The sequence below is a fragment of the Ranitomeya imitator genome, chromosome 4 (genome assembly GCF_032444005.1).
Source record: "Ranitomeya imitator isolate aRanImi1 chromosome 4, aRanImi1.pri, whole genome shotgun sequence".
NCBI lineage: Eukaryota > Metazoa > Chordata > Amphibia > Anura > Dendrobatidae > Ranitomeya > Ranitomeya imitator.
In genome coordinates, this window is record NC_091285.1 from 385,038,626 (window position 1) to 385,060,729 (window position 22,104).

The 22,104-nt window shown below is 48.5% G+C and overlaps 1 protein-coding gene across 2 annotated transcripts in view; it reads right to left on the reverse strand.

Annotated features, from left to right (window-relative positions):
• The window catches only part of CAMK1D (calcium/calmodulin dependent protein kinase ID), a 431,917-nt gene extending 428,326 nt beyond the window's left edge, over positions 1-3,591 (reverse strand). The window contains exon 1 of one of the 2 annotated variants that reach the window (XM_069765212.1): positions 3,012-3,591. In XM_069765212.1, coding sequence (XP_069621313.1) covers positions 3,012-3,103 — 92 coding nt within the window. In that variant the 5' untranslated portion in view covers positions 3,104-3,591. The remainder of the gene's footprint in view (positions 1-3,011) is intronic. The other variant, XM_069765213.1, reaches the window with a different exon arrangement.
• Positions 3,592-22,104: the final 18,513 nt, after the last annotated feature.

A 22,104-nucleotide genomic window follows, 5' to 3' on the forward strand; every position in this document is an offset into this window, starting at 1 on the left:
CTATGTAATACATCCCTACCCTCATGTACTCTATGGACATCACTTCCCCATGTACAACATTCCTCCCCTAATGTACTCCATGTACCACATCACTGCCCTCAAGTACTCCATGTACCACATCCTTGCCCTCATGTACTCCATGCACATCATTGCCCCATTTACCACATCAATGCCCTTATGTAATCCATGTACCACATCACTGCCCTCATGTATTCTATGTACCCTATCCCTGCCCTCATTTACTCCATGTACCGCATCACTGCCCTCATGAACTCCATGTATCACATCACTGCCCTCATGTACTCTATCCCTGCCCTCATGTATTCCATGTACCCCATCACTGCCCACATGTACCCCATGTACTACATCTCTGCCCTCATGTACTCCATGTACTCTATCCCTGCCCTCATTTATTCCATGTACCCCATTACTAATCCATGTACCAAATCACTGCCCACATGTACCCCATGTACATCTCTGCCCTCATGTATTCCATGTACCACATCCCTGACCTTATATATTCCATGTACCATATCCCTGCCCTTATATGCCCCATGTACCACTTCACTACCCTAATGTACTCCAGGTACCACATCACTGCCCCATGTACTCCATGTACCACATCAATGTCCCATGTAGTCCATGTACCCGATCCCAGTCTTCATATACCTCATGTACCACATAATTGTCCCATGTACTCTATGTACATCACTGCCCCATGTACTCCATATACCACATCATTGCCCCATGTACTCCATGTACCACATCCCTGCCCAATGCACCACATCACTGACCCATGTACAACATCCCTCCCCTCATGTACTGTGTGTACCACATCACTGCCCTCATTTACTCCATGCACCATGTCCCTGCCCCATGTACCACATCCCTGCCCTCATGTACTCCATGCACCCTATCTCTCCCCTCATTTACTCCATGTACCGCATCACTTCACTCATGTACTCCATGTATCACATCATTGCCCTCATGTACTCCATGTACTCTGTCCCTGCCCTCATGTATTCCATGTACCCCATCACTGCCCAAACGTACCCCATGTACTACATCTCTGCCCTCATGTACTCCATGTACTCTATCCCTGCCCTCATTTATTCCATGTACCCCATTACTAATCCATGTACCAAATCACTGCCCACATGTACCCCATGTACATCTCTGCCCTCATGTATTCCATGTACCACATCCCTGACCTTATATACTCCATGTACCATATCCCTGCCCTTATATGCCCCATGTACCACTTCACTACCCTAATGTACTCCAGATACCACATCACTGCCCCATGTACTCCATGTACCACATCAATGCCCCATGTAGTCCATGTAACCGATCCCAGTCTTCATATACCTCATGTACCACATAATTGTCCCATGTACTCTATGTACATCACTGCCCCATGTACTCCATATACCACATCATTGCCCCATGTACTCCATGTACCACATCCCTGCCCCATGCACCACATCACTGACCCATGTACAACATCCCTCCCCTCATGTACTCTGTGTACCACATCACTGCCTGCCCTCATTTACTCCATGCACCATGTCCCTGCCCCATGTACCACATCCCTGCCCTCATGTACTCCATGCACCCTATCTCTCCCCTCATTTACTCCATGTACCGCATCACTTCACTCATGTACTCCATGTATCACATCATTGCCCTCATGTACTCCATGTACTCTGTCCCTGCCCTCATGTACATCACTCCCGCTTGTAATTCATGTACCCCATCACTGCCCTTATAGGCTATGTTCACACTTTGCGGATTCCACTGCGGATTTTTCCGCAGCAGAATTCCAAAATCCGCAGTGAAAACCCGTTGCGGTTTTTACTGCGGATTTATCGCGGTTTTTACTGCGTTTTCTTCTGCGGATTTTCATCTGCAGTTTTCTATTGGAGCAGGTGAAAATCCGCAGAAAAGAAGTGACATGCTGCGGAATGTAATCCGCAGCGTTTCCGCGCGGATTTTTCTGCAGCATGTGCACAGCGTTTTTTGTTTCCCATAGGTTTACATTGTACTGTAAACTCATGGGAAACCGCTGCAAAATCCGCAAAGTGTGAACATAGCCATATACTCCAAGTAATCCATCCCTGCCCTAATATACTCCATGTACCACATCCCTGCCCTCATGTACTAAATGTACCACATCCCTGCCCTCATGTACTCCATGCACCATGTCACTGCCCCATGTACCACATGGATGCCCTCATATACTCAATGTAACCCATCTCTGCCCTCATGTACTCCATGTACCACATCCCTGCCCTCATGTACTCCATGCACCATGTCACTGCCCCATGTACCACATGGATACCCTCATGTACCACATCCCTGCCCTCATGTACTCCATGCACCATGTCACTGCCCCATGTACCACATGGATGCCCTCATATACTCAATGTAACCCATCTCTGCCCTCATGTACTCCATGTACCACATCCCTGCCCTCATGTACTCCATGCACCATGTCACTGCCCCATGTACCACATGGATGCCCTCATATACTCAATGTAACCCATCTCTGCCCTCATGTACTCCATGTACCACATCCCTGCCCTCATGTACTCCATGCACCATGTCACTGCCCCATGTACCACATGGATGCCCTCATATACTCAATGTAACCCATCGCTGCCCTCATGTACTCCATGTACCACATCCCTGCCCTCATGTACTCCATGCACCATGTCACTGCCCCATGTACCACATGGATACCCTCATGTACCACATCCCTGCCCTCATGTACTCCATGTACCATGTCACTGCCCCATGTACCACATGGATGCCCTCATATACTCAATGTAACCCATCTCTGCCCTCATGTACTCCATGTACCACATCCCTGCCCTCATGTACTCCATGCACCATGTCACTGCCCCATGTACCACATGGATACCCTCATGTACCACATCCCTGCCCTCATGTACTCCATGTACCCTATCACTGCCCCATATACCGCATCTACCACCTAATCAGGTACTTACGAGCCAAGAACCTCCTTGAATTCAAAAATCTTCTTGATGTCCTCCACCTGCTTTTTCCAGGAGATGCTATTCTCTCCATTCTCCCGAGCCATGGCAACAAGTAACACTGGCTGTGTCCCCCACAGACAAGAGTTCACCTCTCGATGCCCCTATTCCTGTCAGCAGACACTTCCTGTAGCGAGCCCTGGTATCTGCCCGCACTGTCACATGGAAGGTGACTGCTCCTCGCTGCTGTGGGCGCTGCAGCCGCTCCCGCTGCCACCAGTCCTGCACCGAGCCGCACACTGGAGGTGAGGACCGGAGAGCAGGTATCCCCCGTCACAGCGCGCTCCCTCCCAGCACACAGCGATGCATGGCAGTGTTATTATCAGACACAAGCAGGGGGTGGTGCTGCCAATCGCAGGCCGGGCTCCCCCTACTGCCGCTGCGCCGCCAGCGGAGGATTAGTGCATGTTGTTATGGGGATAGCACGCTGGAGCGGTGTGCGAGTCCCCTGCTCAGCCTGACAGCACTAACTCAATAATGACTTCAGAGATAATTCGCATTGCACCAAAACCCCGGGCACGTCAATGAGGCGCCTTTCCTGGGGAGTGAGTACAAAGCGGACGAGAAGCGATCCTGCAGCGGCTCTGGGAGCGCGCCATCTGCTGGCAGCTCTATGTAATGCAGCAGGGAAGACCGGGATGTGCACAATATTCTATAGAATACAGACACAAGTTTCAGGTGGGAAGTTCCACATATGATAGGCAGGCAGATAAATAGATTATTATTATACTAGATGGTGGCCCGATTCTAACGCATCGGGTATTCTAGAATATGTATAGTAGTATATAGCACAGCCAGAGGCGTAGCTAGGGTTTCAACTTAGGGGGGCGAAACACCTGAGTGGGCCCCTAACCAGATAACCCTGATTACAGCTACGGTTGCGCACTCTAATTGTGAATATAGTGAAACCTCAGAATATGACTGCACTGTTATTGAAAATAAATCTATATGCAAAAACGAACATTGACTTTACCGCCATATTGTGACCATATGCAACTTTGATGGTCACAATACTCTGAGTGCCCCTATAACAATGATGCTTAAGTGCCCACTTAACATTTAATAATGTCCCCTAAGTTCCCCCATGTACTGCTCCATTATACACAGTATGGTGAGCTCAAAGCTTCCCTATACACAGTATGAGGCCCCCAGAGCTCCCCTATACAAATTATGATTCTACAACTCCCCTATACACCGTATGATGTTCCTACTGCTCCCCTCTACACAGTATGATCCCACTGCTCCCCTATAGATAGTATGAGCCCAATGCTCCCCTATACACAGTATAATGCTGACAGAACTCAACTATAGAAAGTATAATGCCCCCCAGAGCTCCCCTATATACAGTGTAATGCTGACAGAACTCAACTATAGAAAGTATAATGCTCCCCAGAGCTCCCCTATATACAGTGTAATGGGCCAACAGCTCCCATATGCACAATATGCTTTCACAGTTCCCTATACACAGTATGATGGGCCTGCAGCTCCTGTCAAACAGTATGTCCCCCACAGTTCCCTATACACAGTATGATGGGCCCACAGCTCCCTTATACACAGTATGATGGGCCCGCTGCTCCCATATACACAGTATGATGATTCTATAACTCCCCGATACACCGTATGATGTTCCTACTTCTCCCCTTTACACAGTATGATCCCACTGCTCCCCTATAGAAAGTATAATGCCCCCCAGAGCTCCCCTATATACAGGGTAATGCTGACAGAACTCCACTATAGAAAGTATAATGCCCCCCAGAGCTCCCCTATATACAGTGTAATGGGCCAACATCTCCCATATGCACAATATGCCTTCACAGTTCCTTATACACAGTATGATGGGCCTGCAGCTCCTGTCAAACAGTATGATGTCCCCCACAGTTCCCCTGTACACAGTATGATGGGCCCACAGCTTCCTTATACACAGTATGATGGGCCCGCAGCTCCCTTATACACAGTATGATGGGCCCGCAGCTCCCTTATACACAGTATGATGGGCCCACAGCTCCCCTATACAAATAATGATGGGCCCGCAGCTACCTTATTCACAGTATGATGGGCCCGCAGCTCCCTTATTCACAGTATGATGGGCCCGCAGCTACCTTATTCACAGTATGATGGGCCCGCAGCTCCCTTATACACAGTATGATGGGCTTGCAGCTCCCTTATACACAGTATGATGGGCCCGCAGCTCCCATATACACAGTATGATGTGTGCACAGCTTCCTTATACATAGTATGTTGGACTCGCAGCTCCCTTATACACAGTATGATGGGCCCGCAGCTCCCTTATACACAGTATGATGGGCCCACAGCTCTCTTATACACAGTATGATGGGCCCGCAGCTCCCTTATTCACAGTATGATGGGCCCGCAGCTCCCTTATTCACAGTATGATGGGCCCGCAGCTCCCTTATTCACAGTATGATGGGCCCGCAGCTCCCTTATACACAGTATGATGGGCTTGCAGCTCCCTTATACACAGTATGATGGGCCCGCAGCTCCCATATACACAGTATGATGTGTGCACAGCTTCCTTATACATAGTATGTTGGACTCACAGCTCCCTTATACACAGTATGATGGGCCCGCAGCTCCCTTATCACAGTATGATGAGCCCACAGCTCCCTTATACACAGTATGATGGGCTTGCAGCTCCCTTATACACAGTATGATGGGGCCACAGCTTCTTTATACACAGTATGATGAGCCCGCAGCTCCCTTATACATAGTATGTTGGACTCACAGCTCCCTTATACACAGTATGATGGGCCCGCAGCTCCCTTATCACAGTATGATGGGCTTGCAGCTCCCTTATACACAGTATGATGGGCCTGCAGCTCCCTTATGCACAGTATGATGGGCTTGCAGCTCCCTTATACACAGTATGATGGGCTTGCAGCTCCCTTATGCACAGTATGATGGGCTTGCAGCTCCCTTATACACAGTATGATGGGCTTGCAGCTCCCTTATACACAGTATGATGGGCCCACAGCTCCCTTATATACAGTATGATGGGCCCGCAGCTCCCTTTTACACAGTGTGATGGACCCACAGCTCCCTTATACACAGTATGATGGGCCCGCAGCTCCCTTATACATAGTATGTTGGACTCACAGCTCCCTTATACACAGTATGATGGGCCCACAGCTCCCTTATACATAGTATGATTGGCCCCCAGTTCCCTTATACATAGTATGATTGGCCCGCAGCTCCCTTTTACTCAGTATGATGGGCCCGCAGCTCCCTTTTACACAGTGTGATGGACACGCAGCTCCCTTATACACAGTATGATTGGCCCACAGCTCCCTTTTACACAGTGTGATGGACCCGCAGCTCCCTTATACACAGTATGATGGGCCCACAGCTCCCTTATACATAGTATGTTGGACTCACAGCTCCCTTATTCACAGTATGATGGGCCTGCAGCTCCCTTATTCACAGTATGATGGGCCCGCAGCTCCCTTATTCACAGTATGATGGGCCCGCAGCTCCCTTATACACAGTATGATGGGCTTGCAGCTCCCTTATACACAGTATGATGGGCCCGCAGCTCCCATATACACAGTATGATGTGTGCACAGCTTCCTTATACATAGTATGTTGGACTCACAGCTCCCTTATACACAGTATGATGGGTCCGCAGCTCCCTTATCACAGTATGATGAGCCCACAGCTCCCTTATACACAGTATGATGGGCTTGCAGCTCCCTTATACACAGTATGATGGGGCCACAGCTTCTTTATACACAGTATGATGAGCCCGCAGCTCCCTTATACATAGTATGTTGGACTCACAGCTCCCTTATACACAGTATGATGGGCCCGCAGCTCCCTTATCACAGTATGATGGGCTTGCAGCTCCCTTATGCACAGTATGATGGGCCCGCAGCTCCCTTATGCACAGTATGATGGGCTTGCAGCTCCCTTATACACAGTATGATGGGCTTGCAGTTCCCTTATGCACAGTATGATGGGCTTGCAGCTCCCTTATACACAGTATGATGGGCTTGCAGCTCCCTTATATACAATATGATGGGCCCGCAGCTCCCTTATATACAGTATGATGGGCCCGCAGCTCCCTTTTACACAGTGTGATGGACCCACAGCTCCCTTATACACAGTATGATGGGCCCGCAGCTCCCTTATATACAGTATGATGGGCCCGCAGCTCCCTTTTACACAGTGTGATGGACCCACAGCTCCCTTATACACAGTATGATGGGCCCGCAGCTCCCTTATACATAGTATGTTGGACTCACAGCTCCCTTATACACAGTATGATGGGCCCACAGCTCCCTTATACATAGTATGTTGGACTCACAGCTCCCTTATACACAGTATGATGGGCCCACAGCTCCCTTATACATAGTATGATTGGCCCGCAGCTCCCTTTTACTCAGTATGATGGGCCCGCAGCTCCCTTTTACACAGTGTGATGGACCCGCAGCTCCCTTATACACAGTATGATGGGCCCACAGCTCCCTTATACATAGTATGTTGGACTCACAGCTCCCTTATACACAGTATGATGGGCCCGCAGCTCCCTTATCACAGTATGATGAGCCTGCAGCTCCCTTATACACTGTATGATGAGCCCGCAGCTCCCTTATACACAGTATGATGGGCTTGCAGCTCCCTTATACACAGTATGATGGGCCCGCAGCTCCCTTATACACAGTATGATGAGCCCACAGCTCCCTTATACACAGTATGATGGGCTTGCAGCTCCCTTATGCACAGTATGATGGGCTTGCAGCTCCCTTATACACAGTATGATGGGCTTGCAGCTCCCTTATACACAGTATGATGGGCCCGCAGCTCCCTTATATACAGTATGATGGGCCCGCAGCTCCCTTTTACACAGTGTGATGGACCCACAGCTCCCTGATACACAGTATGATGGGCCCGCAGCTCCCTTATATACAGTATGATGGGCCCGCAGCTCCCTTTTACACAGTGTGATGGACCCACAGCTCCCTGATACACAGTATGATGGGCCCGCAGCTCCCTTATATACAGTATGATGTGCCCGCAGCTCCCTTTTACACAGTGTGATGGACCCACAGCTCCCTTATACACAGTATGATGGGCCCGCAGCTCCCTTATACATAGTATGATTGGCCCGCAGCTCCATTTTACTCAGTATGATGGACCCGCAGCTCCCTTTTACACAGTGTGATGGGCCCGCAGCTCCCTTTTACACAGTGTGATGGACCCACAGCTCCCTTATACACAGTATGATGGGCCCGCAGCTCCCTTATATACAGTATGATGGGCCCGCAGCTCCCTTTTACACAGTGTGATGGACCCGCAGCTCCCTTATACACAGTATGTTGGACTCACAGCTCCCTTATACACAGTATGATGGGCCCACAGCTCCCTTATACATAGTATGATTGGCCCGCAGCTCCATTTTACTCAGTATGATGGGCCCGCAGCTCCCTTTTACACAGTGTGATGGGCCCGCAGCTCCCTTTTACACAGTGTGATGGACCCACAGCTCCCTTATACACAGTATGATGGGCCCGCAGCTCCCTTATATACAGTATGATGGGCCCGCAGCTCCCTTTTACACAGTGTGATGGACCCACAGCTCCCTTATACACAGTATGATGGGCCCGCAGCTCCCTTATACATAGTATGTTGGACTCACAGCTCCCTTATACACAGTATAATGGGCCTACAGCTCCCTTATACATAGTATGATTGCCCCCCCAGCTCCCTTATACATAGTATGATTGGCCCGCAGCTCCCTTTTACTCAGTATGATGGGCCCGCAGCTCCCTTTTACACAGTGTGATGGACCCGCAGCTCCCTTATACACAGTATGATTGGCCCACAGCTCCCTTTTACACAGTGTGATGGACCCGCAGCTCCCTTATACACAGTATGATGGGCCCGTAGCTCCCTTATCACAGTATGATGAGCCTGCAGCTCCCTTATACACTGTATGATGAGCCCGCAGCTCCCTTATACACAGTATGATGGGCTTGCAGCTCCCTTATACACAGTATGATGGGCCCGCAGCTCCCTTATACACAGTATGATGAGCCCACAGCTCCCTTATACACAGTATGATGGGCTTGCAGCTCCCTTATGCACAGTATGATGGGCTTGCAGCTCCCTTATACACAGTATGATGGGCTTGCAGCTCCCTTATACACAGTATGATGGGCCCGCAGCTCCCTTATATACAGTATGATGGGCCCGCAGCTCCCTTTTACACAGTGTGATGGACCCACAGCTCCCTGATACACAGTATGATGGGCCCGCAGCTCCCTTATATACAGTATGATGGGCCCGCAGCTCCCTTTTACACAGTGTGATGGACCCACAGCTCCCTGATACACAGTATGATGGGCCCGCAGCTCCCTTATATACAGTATGATGTGCCCGCAGCTCCCTTTTACACAGTGTGATGGACCCACAGCTCCCTTATACACAGTATGATGGGCCCGCAGCTCCCTTATACATAGTATGATTGGCCCGCAGCTCCATTTTACTCAGTATGATGGGCCCGCAGCTCCCTTTTACACAGTGTGATGGGCCCGCAGCTCCCTTTTACACAGTGTGATGGACCCACAGCTCCCTTATACACAGTATGATGGGCCCGCAGCTCCCTTATATACAGTATGATGGGCCCGCAGCTCCCTTTTACACAGTGTGATGGACCCGCAGCTCCCTTATACACAGTATGTTGGACTCACAGCTCCCTTATACACAGTATGATGGGCCCACAGCTCCCTTATACATAGTATGATTGGCCCGCAGCTCCATTTTACTCAGTATGATGGGCCCGCAGCTCCCTTTTACACAGTGTGATGGGCCCGCAGCTCACTTTTACACAGTGTGATGGACCCACAGCTCCCTTATACACAGTATGATGGGCCCGCAGCTCCCTTATATACAGTATGATGGGCCCGCAGCTCCCTTTTACACAGTGTGATGGACCCACAGCTCCCTTATACACAGTATGATGGGCCCGCAGCTCCCTTATACATAGTATGTTGGACTCACAGCTCCCTTATACACAGTATAATGGGCCTACAGCTCCCTTATACATAGTATGATTGCCCCCCCAGCTCCCTTATACATAGTATGATTGGCCCGCAGCTCCCTTTTACTCAGTATGATGGGCCCGCAGCTCCCTTTTACACAGTGTGATGGACCCGCAGCTCCCTTATACACAGTATGATTGGCCCACAGCTCCCTTTTACACAGTGTGATGGACCCGCAGCTCCCTTATACACAGTATGATGGGCCCACAGCTCCCTTATACATAGTATGTTGGACTCACAGCTCCATTATACACAGTATGATGGGCCCACAGCTCCCTTATACATAGTATGATTGGCCCGCAGCTCCATTTTACTCAGTATGATGGGCCCGCAGCTCCCTTTTACACAGTGTGATGGACCCGCAGCTCCCTTATACACAGTATGTTGGACTCACAGCTCCCTTATACACAGTATGATGGGCCCGCAGCTCCCTTATACACAGTGTGATTGGTCCGCAGCTCCCTTTTACACAGTGTGATGGACCCGCAGCTCCCTTATACATAGTATGATTGGCCTGCAGCTCCCGTATACACAGTATGGTGGACCCGCAGCTCCCGTATACACAGTATTATGGATCCGCAGCTCCTGTATACACAGTATGATGGACCCGCAGCTCCCGTACACACAGTGTGATGGGCCCGCAGCTCCCTTATACATAGTATGATTGGCCTGCAGCTCCCATATACACAGTATGATGGACTCACAGCTCCCTGTCATGATTTGGACGTCCCGGTCATTTACTTATCCTCCAGCGTATTCACTATTTTGTGGCACTAATCCAGTGTCGCTGGTCAAACTTATGAGCGCAGTTTCTGACAGGCCAGAAGTTAGAAGCTATGTCACAAGCGCTCAATGTAAGACTATGAGGCTATGTGCACTTGTTGCAGATTCGTGTGCGGTTTTACCGCGGATTTCCTGTGTTTTTTGTGCAATTTCACCTGCGTTTTACAACCTGCGGATTCCTATATAGGAGCAGGTGTAAAACGCTGCAGAATCCGCACAAAGAATTGACATGCTACGGAAAATACAACGCGGCGTTTCCGCGCGGTATTTTCCGCACCATGTGCACTGCGGATTTGGTTTTCCATAGGTTTACATGGCACTGTAAACTAGATGGAAAACTGCTGCGAATTCGCAGCGGCTAATCCGCAACGTGTGCACATAGCCTGAGAGTGAGAAAGAGGCCAAGGCTCCCATAGACTCACATTGATTAGTGACCTCTGCGCTGCTCCATAAAACACTGGAGCCGCGGACAGGTCACAAACTGCAGGAGACGGAGCCGAGCAGAGACAAAAACAGATGAAAATGCCAGAAGATGAGTATCAGACAGGGGACAGGGGACGTGGATTTTCAGCACCGCTCCAGCAATGAAATAAAAAACAATGCTGGAGTGGTGCTGTAAATGTGATGCAGCTCTTGGTTACTGTATGCGGGCTCCTTATACTAATACTCATAAAAGACCCAGGTGGTATGTTTCAATAGCCCCCTAACCCTCCCACCCCCAATCTCCAGCCTCCCCAGACAGCAAATATTACATGTGATGGAGTACAAATAATATCATAACAAAACATTATAATATTGAGCCCCCAGTGACCTGTCCCCCCTCCCCCACTTCAGCCCCAATACCCCCTTCATCTCACATCCACCCCTCAGTGCCCTGTCCCACCTCACTCACCTTCTGCCCTCACAACCCCCAAATGGTCTCACATTCACCCCCCAGTATCCTGTCCCTCCTCACTCACTTTCAGCCCCCACAATACCCCAATGGTCTCACAGTGACATACCTGAATTTAATAAACCTAATAAGTTCCATCCCCACTTACTGATAAAGTTTGCACTGCAGGCAGGACCAGGAAGTAAGTGAAATGCAGGTGGGCACTAGGACCCAGCGTGCCTGAGCCAATCCCAGCGTGCACAGACTGAAGAAAAACTGCAGCCCGGAAAAGCTTCATCATCAGGTCAGACGGGCGAAACCATTCACTGCAGGAGGGAGACTGCATCCGGCCACTGTGCTAGCAGCGTGTGTCTCCGTCAGACAGGAGCAGACATTATACTGCTCTGCTCCTATGCTGTGTTCTGCCTCGTCACAGAAGTGGCCCTGCCCTGGCTCCCGGTGGGCCCCTGTTATGTATGCTAATGACAGGTGTTATGAAGGCAATCCAGAAACACAGTGTGCTTAGCGAACAGAGCGCACACAGTGATCTGACAAATACCCAAAAATACAAGAACGAGCTCTGAGACGTGGAAACTCTGTAGACTGCACACCTGATCCTATCCTAAACACAACTAAAAGCGGCTGTGGATTGCGCCTAACAACTACCTAGGCAACTCGGCACAGCCTAAGAAACTAGCTAGCCTGAAGATAGAAAAATAGGCCTGACTTGCCCCAGAGAAATTCCCCAAAGGAAAAGGCAGCCCCCCACATATAATGACTGTGAGTAAGATGAAAAGACAAAACGTAGGGATGAAATAGATTCAGCAAAGTGGGGCCCGATATTCTAGGACAGAGCGAGGACAGTAAAGCGAACTTTGCAGTCTACAAAAAACCCTAAAGCAAAACCACGCAAAGGGGGCAAAAAAAACCCACCGTGCCGAACTAACGGCACGGCGGTACACCCTTTGCGTCCCAGAGCTTCCAGCAAAACAAAAGACAAGCTGGACAGAAAAAAAGCAACAAAAAAGCAAAAAGCACTTAGCTATACAGAGCAGCAGGTCACAGGAACAATCAGGAGAAGCTCAGATCCAACACTGAAACATTGACAAGGAGCAAGGATAGCAGCATCAGGCGGAGTTAAGTAATGAAGCAGTCAACGAGCTCACCAGAACACCTGAGAGAGGAAGCTCAGAAGCTGCAGTACCACTTGTGACCACAGGAGTGAATTCAGCCACAGAATTCACAACAGTACCCCCCCCTTGAGGAGGGGTCACCGAACCCTCACCAGAGCCCCCAGGCCGACCAGGATGAGCCGCATGAAAGGCACGAACAAGATCGGAAGCATGAACATCAGAGGCAAAAACCCAGGAATTATCTTCCTGAGCATAACCCTTCCATTTAACCAGATACTGGAGTTTCCGTCTAGAAACACGAGAATCCAAAATCTTCTCCACAATATACTCCAATTCCCCCTCCACCAAAACCGGGGCAGGAGGCTCAACAGATGGAACCATAGGTGCCACGTATCTCCGCAACAACGACCTATGGAATACATTATGTATGGAAAAGGAGTCTGGGAGGGTCAAACGAAAAGACACAGGATTGAGAACCTCAGAAATCCTATACGGACCAATAAAACGAGGTTTAAATTTAGGAGAGGAAACCTTCATAGGAATATGACGAGAAGATAACCAAACCAGATCCCCAACACGAAGTCGGGGACCCACACGGCGTCTGCGATTAGCGAAAAGTTGAGCTTTCTCCTGGGACAAGATCAAATTGTCCACTACCTGAGTCCAGATCTGCTGCAACCTATCCACCACAGAATCCACACCAGGACAGTCCGAAGACTCAACCTGTCCTGAAGAGAAACGAGGATGGAACCCAGAATTGCAAAAAAATGGAGAAACCAAGGTAGCCGAGCTGGCCCGATTATTAACCCCTTCAAGACCCAGCCTATTTTGACCTTAAAGACCTTGCCGTTTTTTGCAATTCTGACCAGTGTCCCTTTATGAGGTAATAACTCAGGAACGCTTCAACGGATCCTAGCGGTTCTGAGATTGTTTTTTCGTGACATATTGGGCTTCATGTTAGTGGTAAATTTAGGTCAATAAATTCTGCATTTATTTGTGATAAACACGGAAATTTGGCGAAAATTTTGAAAATTTCGCAATTTTCACATTTTGAATTTTTATTCTGTTAAACCAGAGAGATATGTGACACAAAATAGTTAATAAATAACATTTCCCACATGTTTACTTTACATCAGCACAATTTTGGAAACAAAATTTTTTTTTGTTAGGAAGTTATAAGGGTTAAAATTCGACCAGCAATTTGTCATTTTTACAACGAAATTTACAAAACCATTTTTTTTAGGGACCACCTCACATTTGAAGTCAGTTTGAGGGGTCTATATGGCTGAAAATACCCAAAAGTGACACCATTCTAAAAACTGCACCCCTCAAGGTACTCAAAACCACATTCAAGAAGTTTATTAACCCTTCAGGTGCTTCACAGCAGCAGAAGCAACATGGAAGGAAAAAATGAACATTTAACTTTTTAGTCACAAAAATTATCTTTTAGCAACAATTTTTTTATTTTCCCAATGGTAAAAGGAGAAACTGAACCACGAACGTTGTTGTCCAATTTGTCCTGAGTACGCTGATACCTCATATGTGGGGGTAAACCACTGTTTTGGCGCACGGCAGGGCTTGGAAGGGAAGGAGCGCCATTTGACTTTTTGAATCAAAAATTGGCTCCACTCTTTAGCGGACACCATGTCACGTTTGGAGAGCCCCCGTGTGCCTAAAAATTGGAGCTCCCCCACAAGTGACCCCATTTTGGAAACTACACGCCCCAAGGAACTTATCTAGATGCATAGTGAGCACTTTGAACCCCCAGGTGCTTCACAAATTGATCCGTAAAAATGAAAAAGTACTTTTTTTTCACAAAAAAATTCTTTTAGCCTCAATTTTTTCATTTTCACATGGGCAACAGGATAAAATGGATCCTAAAATGTGTTGGGCAATTTCTCCTGAGTACACCAATACCTCACATGTGGAGGTAAACCACTGTTTGGGCACATGGTAAGGCTCGGAAGGGAAGGAGCGCCATTTGACTTTTTGAATGAAAAATTATTTCCATCGTTAGCGGACACCATGTCGCGTTTGGATAGCTCCTGTGTGCCTAAACATTGGCGCTCCCCCACAAGTGACCCCATTTTGGAAACTAGACCCCCCAAGGAACTAATTTAGATGCCTAGTGAGCACTTTAAACCCTCAGGTGCTTCACAAATTGATCTGTAAAAATGAAAAAGTAATTTTTTTTCACAAAAAAATTCTTTTCGCCTCAATTTTCTCATTTTCACATGGGCAGTAGGATAAAATGGATCATAAAATTTGTTGGGCAATTTCTCCCGAGTACGCCGATACCTCATATGTGGGGGTAAACCACTGTTTGGGCACTCGGCAGGGCTCGGAAGAGAAGGCGTGCCATTTGACTTTTTGAATGGAAAATTAGCTCCAATTGTTAGCGGACACCATGTCGCGTTTGGAGAGCCCCTGTGTGCCTAAACATTGGAGCTCCCCCACAAGTGACCCCATTTTGGAAACTAGACCCCCCAAGGAACTTATCTAGATGCATATTGAGCACTTTAAACCCCCAGGTGCTTCACAGAAGTTTATAACGCAGAGCCATGAAAATAAAAAATAATTTTTCTTTCCTCAAAAATGATTTTTTAGCCTGGAATTTCCTATTTTGCCAAGGATAATAGGAGAAATTGGACCCCAAATATTGTTGTCCAGTTTGTCCTGAGTACGCTGATACCCCATATGTGGGGGTAAACCACTGTTTGGGCGCACGGCAGGGCTCGGAAGGGATGGCACGCCATTTGGCTTTTTAAATGGAAAATTAGCTCCAATCATTAGCGGACACCATGTCACGTTTGGAGAGCCCCTGTGTGCCTAAACATTGGAGATCCCCCAGAAATGACACCATTTTAGAAACTAGACCCCCAAAGGAACTAATCTAGATGTGTGGTGAGGACTTTGAACCCCCAAGTGCTTCACAGAAGTTTATAACGCAGAGCCATGAAAATAAAAAAAAAAATTATTTTCTCAAAAATGATCTTTTAGCCTGCAATTTTTTATTTTCCCAAGGGTAACAGGAGAAATTGACCCCAAAAGTTGTTGTCCAGTTTCTCCTGAGTACGCTGATACCCCATATGTGGGGGTAAATCACTGTTTGGGCACATGCCGGGGCTCGGAAGTGAAGTAGTGACGTTTTGAAATGCAGACTTTGATGGAATGCTCTGTGGGCGTCACGTTGCGTTTGCAGAGCCCCTGATGTGGCTTAACAGTAGAAACCCTGCACAAGTGACCCCATTTTGGAAACTAGACCCCCAAAGGAACTTATCTAGATGTGTGGTGAGCACTTTGAACCCCCAAGTGCTTCATAGAAGTTTATAATGCAGAGCCGTGAAAATAATAAATACGTTTTCTTTCCTCAAAAATAATTATTTAGCCCAGAATTTTTTAATTTTCCCAAGGGTAACAGGAGAAATTTGACCCCAATATTTGTTGTCCAGTTTCTCCTGAGTACGGTGATACCCCATATGTGGGGGTAAACTACTGTTTGGGCACATGCCGGGGCTTGGAATTGAAGTAGTGACGTTTTGAAATGCAGACTTTGATGGAATGCTCTGCGGGCGTCACGTTGCGTTTGCAGAGCCCCTGATGTGCCTAAACAGTAGAAACCCCCCACAAGTGACCCCATTTTGGAAACTAGACCCTGAAAGGAACTTATCTAGATGTGTGGTGAGCACTTTGAACCCCCAAGTGCTTCATAGAAGTTTATAATGCAGAGCCGTGAAAATAATAAATACGTTTTCTTTCCTCAAAAATAATTATTTAGCCCAGAATTTTTTATTTTCCCAAGGGTTACAGGAGAAATTGGACCCCAAAAGTTGTTGTCCAGTTTCTCCTGAGTACGCTGATACCCCATATGTGGGGGTAAACCACTGTTTGGGCACACGTCGGGGCTCAGAAGGGAAGTAGTGACTTTTGAAATGCAGACTTTGATGGAATGGTCTGCGGGTGTCACGTTGCGTTTGCAGAGCCCCTGGTGTGCCTAAACAGTAGAAACCCCCCACAAGTGACCCCATTTTAGAAACTAGACCCCCCAAGGAACTTATCTAGATATGTGGTGAGCACTTTGAACCCCCAAGTGCTTCACAGACGTTTACAACGCAGAGCCGTGAAAATAAAAAATCATTTTTCTTTCCTCAAAAATTATGTTTTAGCAAGCATTTTTTTAGATTCACAAGGGTAACAGGAGAAATTGGACCCCAGTAATTGTTGCGCAGTTTGTCCTGAGTATGCTGGTACCCCATATGTGGGGGTAAACCACTGTTTGGGCACACGTCAGGGCTCGGAAGTGAGGGAGCACCATTTGACTTTTTGAATACGAGATTGGCTGGAATCAATGGTGGCGCCATGTTGCGTTTGGAGACCCCTGATGTGCCTAAACAGTGGTAACCCCTCAATTCTAACTCCAACACTAACCCCAACACACCCCTAACCCTAATCCCAACTGTAGCCATAACCCTAATCACAACCCTAACCGCAACACACCCCTAACCACAACCCTAACCACAACCCTAATTGTAACCCTAACCCTAAGGCTATGTGCCCACGTTGCGGATTCGTGTGAGATATTTCCGCACCATTTTTGGAAAATCCGCGGGTAAAAGGCACTGCGTTTTACCTGCGGATTTTCCGCGGATTTCCAGTGTTTTTTGTGCGGATTTCACCTGCGGATTCCTATTGAGGAACAGGTGTAAAACGCTGCGGAATCCGCACAAAGAATTGACATGCTGCGGAAAATACAACGCAGCGTTCCCGCGCGGTATTTTCCGCACCATGGGCACAGCGGATTTGGTTTTTCATATGTTTACATGGTACTGTAAACCTGATGGAACACTGCTGCGAATCCGCAGCCAAATCCGCACCGTGTGCACATAGCCTAATTCTAAAGGTATGTGCACACGCTGCGGAAAACGCTGCGGATCCGCAGCAGTTTCCCATGAGTGTACAGTTCAATGTAAACCTACGGGAAACAAAAATCGCTGTACACATGCTGCGGAAAAACTGCACGGAAACGCAGCGGTTTACATTCCGCAGCATGTCACTTCTTTGTGCGGATTCCGCAGCGGTTTTACAACTGCTCCAATAGAAAATCGCAATTGTAAAACCGCAGTGAAATGCGCAGAAAAAAACGCGGTAAATCCGCCATAAATCCGCAGCGGTTTAGCACTGCGGATTTATCAAATCCTCTGCGGAAAAATCCGCAGAGGACCAGAATACGTGTGCACATTCCTAACCCTAACCCTAACCCTACCCCTAACCCTACCCCTAACCCTACCCCTAACCCTAACCCTACCCCTACCCCTAACCCTACCCCTAACCCTACCCCTAACCCTAACCCTAACCCTAACCCTACCCCTAACCCTACCCCTACCCCTAACCCTATTCTAACAGTGGAAAAAAAAAAATTCTTTATTTTTTTATTGTCCCTACCTATGGGGGTGACAAAGGGGGGGGGGTAATTTATTATTTTTTTTATTTTGATCACTGAGATATAATCTATCTCAGTGATCAAAATGCACTTTGGAACGAATCTGCCGGCCGGCAGATTCGGCGGGCGCACTGCGCATGCGCCCGCCATTTTGGAAGATGGCGGCGCCCGGGAGAAGACGGACGGGACCACGGCTGGATCGGTAAGTATGATAGGGTGGGGGGGGACCACGGGGGGGGGAATCGGAGCACGGGGGGGGGAATCGGAGCGCGGGAGGGGTGGAACGGAGCGCGGGGGGCGTGGAACGGAGCACGGGGGGCTGGAATGGAGCACGGGGGGTGGAACGGAGCACGGGGGGGGGTGGATCGGAGTGCAGGGGGGGTGATTGGAGCACGGGGGGGTGATTGGAGCACGGGGGGAGCGGGCACGAGCACGGGGGGGAGCGGAGCACAGGACGGAGGGGAGCCGGAGCAGTGTACCGGCCAGATCGGGGGGGTGGGGGGGCGATCGGAGGGGTGGGGTGGGGGCACACTAGTATTTCCAGCCATGGCCGATGATATTTCAGCATCGGCCATGGCTGGATTGTAATATTTCACCCGTTATAATGGGTGAAATATTACAAATCGCTCTGATTGGCAGTTTCACTTTCAACAGCCAATCAGAGCGATCGTAGCCACGAGGGGGTGAAGCCACCCCCCCTGGGCTAAACTACCACTCCCCCTGTCCCTGCAGATCGGGTGAAATGGGAGTTAACCCTTTCACCCGATCTGCAGGGACGCGATCTTTCCATGACGCCGCATAGGCGTCATGGGTCGGAATGGCACCGACTTTCATGACGCCTACGTGGCGTCATGGGTCGGGAAGGGGTTAAGGGCGAACTCAGCCAACGGCAAAAAGGACACCCAATCATCCTGGTCTGCAGAAACAAAACATCTCAGATATGTTTCCAAGGTCTGATTGGTTCGTTCGGTCTTGCCATTAGTCTGAGGATGGAAAGCCGAGGAAAAGGATAGGTCAATGCCCATCCTACCACAAAAGGCTCGCCAGAACCTTGAAACAAACTGGGAACCTCTGTCAGAAACAATATTCTCAGGAATGCCATGCAACCGAACCACATGCTGAAAGAACAAAGGTACCAAATCAGAGGAGGAAGGCAATTTAGCCAAGGGCACCAGATGGACCATTTTAGAAAAGCGATCACAGACCACCCAAATGACTGACATCTTTTGAGAAACGGGAAGGTCAGAAATGAAATCCATCGAAATATGTGTCCAAGGCCTCTTTGGGACCGGCAAGGGCAAAAGCAACCCACTGGCACGAGAACAGCAGGGCTTAGCCCTAGCACAAATCCCACAGGACTGCACAAAAGTACGTACATCCCGTGACAGAGATGGCCACCAGAAGGATCTAGCCACTAACTCTCTGGTACCAAAGATTCCAGGATGACCAGCCAACACCGAACAATGAAGTTCAGAGATAAGTTTATTAGTCCACCTATCAGGGACGAACAGTTTCTCTGCTGGACAACGATCAGGTTTATTCGCCTGAAATTTTTGCAGCACCCGCCGCAAATCAGGGGAGATGGCAGACACAATGACTCCTTCCTTGAGGATACCCGCTGGCTCAGATAAACCCGGAGAGTCGGGCACAAAACTCCTAGACAGAGCATCCGCCTTCACATTTTTAGAGCCCGGAAGGTACGAAATCACAAAGTCGAAGCGGGCAAAAAATAACGACCAACGGGCCTGTCTAGGATTCAAGCGCTTGGCAGACTCGAGATAAGTCAAGTTCTTATGATCAGTCAATACCACCACGCGATGCTTAGCTCCTTCAAGCCAATGACGCCACTCCTCGAATGCCCACTTCATGGCCAGCAACTCTCGATTGCCCACATCATAATTACGCTCAGCGGGTGAAAACTTCCTGAAAAAGAAAGCACATGGTTTCATCACTGAGCAATCAGAACCTCTCTGTGACAAAACCGCCCCTGCTCCAATCTCAGAAGCATCAACCTCGACCTGGAACGGAAGAGAAACATCTGGCTGACACAACACAGGGGCAGAACAAAAACGACGCTTCAACTCCTGAAAAGCTTCCACAGCAGCAGAAGACCAATTAACCAAATCAGCACCCTTCTTGGTCAAATCGGTCAATGGTTTGGCAATGCTAGAAAAATTACAGATGAAGCGACGATAAAAATTAGCAAAGCCCAGGAACTTTTGCAGACTTTTCAGAGATGTCGGCTGAATCCAATCCTGGATGGCTTGGACCTTAACTGGATCCATCTCGATAGTAGAAGGGGTAAAGATGAACCCCAAAAATGAAACTTTCTGCACACCGAAGAGACACTTTGATCCCTTCACAAACAAAGAGTTAGCACGCAGGACCTGAAAAACCATTCTGACCTGCTTCACATGAGACTCCCAATCATCTGAGAAGATCAAAATGTCATCCAAGTAAACAATCAGGAATTTATCCAGATACTCACGGAAGATGTCATGCATAAAAGACTGAAACACAGATGGAGCATTGGCAAGTCCGAACGGCATCACTAGATACTCAAAATGACCCTCGGGCGTATTGAATGCAGTTTTCCATTCATCTCCTTGCCTGATTCTCACCAGATTATACGCACCACGAAGATCTATCTTAGTGAACCAACTAGCCCCCTTAATCCGAGCAAACAAGTCAGATAACAATGGCAAGGGATACTGAAATTTAACAGTGATCTTATTAAGAAGGCGGTAATCAATACACGGTCTCAGCGAACCATCCTTCTTGGCTACAAAGAAGAACCATGCTCCCAGTGGTGATGACGATGGGCGAATATGTCCCTTCTCCAGGGATTCCTTCACATAACTGCGCATAGCGGCGTGTTCGGGCACGGATAAATTAAATAATCGACCTTTAGGGAATTTACTACCAGGAATCAAATTGATAGCACAATCACAATCCCTATGCGGAGGTAGAGCATCGGACTTGGGCTCTTCAAATACATCCTGATAATCAGACAAGAACTCTGGGACCTCAGAAGGGGTGGATGACGAAATCGACAAAAATGGAACATCACCATGTACCCCCTGACAACCCCAGCTGGATACCGACATGGAATTCCAATCCAATACTGGATTATGGGTTTTTAGCCATGGCAACCCCAACACGACCACATCATGCAGATTATGCAACACCAGAAAGCGAATAACTTCCTGATGTGCAGGAGCCATGCACATGGTCAGCTGGGCCCAGTATTGAGGTTTATTCTTGGCCAAAGGTGTAGCATCAATTCCTCTCAATGGAATAGGACACCGCAAAGGCTCCAAGAAAAACCCACAACGTTTAGCATAATCCAAATCCATCAGATTCAGGGCAGCGCCCGAATCCACAAACGCCATGACAGAAAACAACGACAAAGAGCATATCAAGGTAATGGACAGAAGGAATTTGGACTGTACAGTACCAATGACGGCAGACCTAGCGGACCGCTTAGTGCGCTTAGGACAATCAGAAATAGCATGAGTGGAATCACCACAGTAGAAACACAGACCATTCAGACGTCTGTATTCCTGCCGTTCAACTCTAGTCATAGTCCTATCGCACTGCATAGGCTCAGGTTTAACCTCAGGCAGTACCGCCAAATGGTGCACAGATTTACGCTCGCGCAAGCGTCGACCGATCTGAATGGCCAAAGACAAAGACTCATTCAAACCAGCAGGCATAGGAAATCCCACCATGATATCCTTAAGAGCCTCAGAGAGACCCTTTC